Genomic DNA, 3,827 nt, shown 5'->3' with positions numbered 1-3,827 from the left:
TCAAATCATAGCTTTTGCAAGGAATGTGATCCTTGACCCTAGCCCTGCCACAAATGGTTCGAGCTGCTCAAAATATTAGATTCGCCTCATGTAAGTATAATTAGGGTATTGAGAATTGGCAAATTCGCAATTGCTGTTTAACAATATAGGAAGAACCTGACTGAAACTTTCAGGTGCGTATTGAAATTCAAGAAATCGTTGGCAGTAATAGTGATTTCGAGACACTTCAAGGACATTCATACAATCTATCAGTGGGGTAGTGAGGTATTTATCATTAATCATATTCAATCTACCAAAAACCCGAAGTGTTAAGGGTTCGAAGTTTACTAATTGTTCTCAGAAAATATTGTACTCGCTGATGCTTTCGCATTGGATTCGCCACTCTGCTAGGTATCTTATACTGTTTGAATGCCTAGTGATGTTACTTTACTACTCCTGTTCATGCGTTAACCAGCTTGAGTAGCAAGAAATCATGTTATGAATTATGCTATATAATGCTTTGCTTTTACATCCAAAAAAGAGGATAATCTTTAATTTTGACTTCGTTTACCGGTATCATTCCATCGTTTCTCAGCAAATTCCCGAGGTGGTATAACTGCGCATTTACAGTGAAGAAATATATTCTTTGCTTGCGATTTGGGTTGGAATTTTCTTGAAAGTGCTTGGGAGATAAGTCAACGGAATTTTAGTTCTAACAGGTCTTTATTTATTTACTTTTTCTTTCCTTTTTAGAGGGACCGGTGGCAGATAGAGATAAAGCTATTTCACTGAGCTCAACTTGGTTCTCAATTACTAGCAAGATTACTTGTCATTAGCAAACATGGAGACTCAGATGATGGATTGTTCTGAAAATCCCATCATTATTTCTGACATGGGTGCAAAGGGTCTACTTAGCCATTATCAGTTTGAAGACGGGTCATCTCAGTTTATTTTTCTGGACATTGATAAAGAAACTGGAGGCATCAGTATCAACAATCCCCTGAGTCTCACCACCGGCAGTTATGTACAAATCATCTCTTCATCTGAGGGCTTGCTTTTATTGTCTAGTACTGGGGAGAATCAGCTCAACTATGTTGTGTTCAATCCCTTGACTAAGCAGTCTGTGACTCTTCCACAGCATTGTATCGCCAGGCTGATTATCAGGTCAGGTCTCGCTTTTGATGGGAAGCATTATCAAGTAGTGCTTGTACATGTTTCTAGAGATGAAGAGAATGGTTTGGGCCCTCTTCCTGGTGATATTGAATTGGAAGTTTTCTCTTCTGAAACTGGGGCTTGGAGAAATCATCGACCTTTCAGTTTGTCTTTGAATGTTGAATTACCTGATAATGAGTTTCCTGAGCTGAACACAACCCCACTTTTTTCCAATGGAGCAATCCACTGGGAGATAAGCGGGCAGTTGCTTGTTTATCATGTTGAGGATGATTACTGTGAAGTAATTGAACTGCCAAATGTTTTTGAGGATTGGTCTTGGCAATCGACAATGACTTACAGGCGATGTCTGTGGGAATCTGAGGGGAGAGTACACTACACTTATACCGATTTTGATGGGGTTCATTCTTGGAATCTTCTCAAGGAAGATGATCATAATGTTTACTCGCAACAGAACGTCTGTGACCGTGAAAAATTCAGGTGGGCATTGGCATATACTATCAACCATGAAGACTTGGCAGAACAGGATCCGGATATTCTCAGTCTTGGTGATCAGTGGGAGCCTCGCAACATATCTCCTATTGCTTATGTTCAAGATTCCGAGACCATGTATTTGCAGCTTCCAGGAATTGTTGTTGCATACAATACCAAGAATCGAGTTTTGCTGAAAGTATGCAGGTACACATTTCCAGGCGGGGATTTTAATTGCTGTTCTTTCTTCCCCTCCATCCACAGAAGTGAGTGCAATAAGCAAAATGCAATTAAATCACAAGTAGGAGAAGTGGTTGATTTACCTATAGGAGAAGAGGTGAATTCATTTTCATTTTAAGTGGAGCATTATTGTACTAGCATTCTACTTCTCGTATACTTTGTATCACAAATTCAATTTTATTTCCAGCTAATTGCATCTGGTCTTCGCACTATTTGCCTCTTAATTATTCGTTTATGGGTTCTTTTACATGAGATTTGTGAATCTCATAGAAGTCAGGAGCATTATTTATCATTTAGTTTAAGAAACTGCGAATAGATTCCAAACAGGCTTACCGGCTTTGTTATCTACATTAGAAAATGACATATTCATTTTCCAGATAGAGGTTTTATAGATGATTGCTACAATTGAAGTGTCAATACGGCCCTTATGATGAACTGTGGTATAAAAGTCAATGAGTTTTGCTGGCTTGAAGTAAAATACGTTCCTTATTTCTAAGATAACTACATCCACAAATAAATTACTTCCGAGGATATAGCCTAACCCTGAGGACATTCAAGCGATTTTAGATATGATTCCTCCCCATAAGATCAAAGAAGTTCAGCATCTCATGGGAAGGCTAGCTACCCTTAACAAATTTATATCCAGGATGGGAAAACGCAACCTGCCTTTCTTGAAAATCTTAAAAAACATCACTAATTTTGAATGGACGTTAGAATCCCAAGATGCAGGAATCTTTTGAAAGAACTCAAGATACACCTCTTCTCCTTTAAGATTTTATTACAACTAAGAAAGCACGAAAGCTAGTTCCTTTATCTTTGGGTCTCCGATCAGGCAGTCGATTCAGTGCTAGTTAGAGAAAAAAACAAAAGCGTACAATGTCCTGTTTACTATTCCAGTCAAACCCTCATTGACGTTGAGACTAGATATTTGAAAGTAGAAAACGTGGTTTTAGCTCTGATGATTACCTTCAGGAAATTAAAACCCAATTTCCAAGTCCTCCAAATCATAATGCTAAATATGGTGTAGGAGTAGTACTCGTAAGTCCTGGAGTACAACATTCATTTTGAGTTCTCAACCATCAACAATGTGTCAGATTATGAAGCTCTCCTAACAGGATTGGGTTTTGTAAGCCTTTCCCCTGCATATTCACAATAATCCTCAGTTAATAGTAAGGCAATGCCAAGGGGTTTTCTAAACTAGAGACCCTACCTTGACAAAGTATCTCTAAAAAATCAAACACAGGTCTCGGGGAAAGATGCGGGCAAGGAAATTTTGATCAACCAAATTCCAAGAGAAAAAAACAAAAAGGCCGACCAAATTTTGATCAAGCATAGAGGAAGGGCCGATGATTGCCTCGGTCGGCATAGAGGATGACTGGAGAACTCCTATCAAGGATAATCTGCATATAGAAGAATTGCCCTCAGATAGAAACGAAGTCATTTGTCTAATTGAGTAAGCAGCCAGACACTACATAATTGATGGGACGTTATACAAGCGGTCTTTCCAAGCTTCTTTGTCGAAATCTGTCTCCTAGTAGAAAATGCTTATGTTTTATTGGAAATTCATGGAGGAGTATGCAACTTACACAACGACTCTGTAGCTCTTGCAACCCTAGTCACCAGAGGAAGGTTTTATTGGCCAATGATCCTCAAAGATTTACCAATTTGGTAAACTAGTGTGACCAATATTAGAAATTCATATCGGTCTTGAGGCAACCCTCCACTGAGTTAACTACTATATCTTTTTCAAGGCCATTCACCCAGTGGAAAATGGACATACGAAGCCCTTTCTCAAAAGCCATCGGAAACAATTAGTTTATCTTGGTGGATGTTGACTACTTCACAAAATAGATAAAAAATAAAAGCCTTAGCAAGATATAACCATCATCAAAATCATTTCCTTTGGGTGTATAAACATTATTTTCATATTTAGAATTAATCATTAATAATGAGACACAGTTCAACAA

The 3,827-nt window shown here is 38.3% G+C and overlaps 1 protein-coding gene across 1 annotated transcript; it reads left to right on the top strand.

The window, feature by feature from the left end:
• Positions 1 to 563: 563 nt before the first annotated feature.
• LOC105119359 (uncharacterized) lies at positions 564 to 2,070 on the top strand. Its single transcript, XM_011017487.1, has 2 exons — positions 564 to 586; positions 735 to 2,070. The coding sequence occupies exon 2, from the start codon at positions 821 to 823 to the stop codon at positions 1,976 to 1,978; it is 1,158 nt and encodes a 385-aa protein (XP_011015789.1). The 5' UTR covers positions 564 to 586; positions 735 to 820; the 3' UTR covers positions 1,979 to 2,070.
• The last annotated feature ends 1,757 nt before the right edge of the window (positions 2,071 to 3,827 follow it).

This window comes from Populus euphratica, unplaced genomic scaffold, assembly GCF_000495115.2.
Source record: "Populus euphratica unplaced genomic scaffold, PopEup_1.0 scaffold2812.1, whole genome shotgun sequence".
NCBI lineage: Eukaryota > Viridiplantae > Streptophyta > Magnoliopsida > Malpighiales > Salicaceae > Populus > Populus euphratica.
Note: the sequence above shows the minus strand (reverse complement) of the source record. Positions and strands in the feature narration are given on the sequence as shown.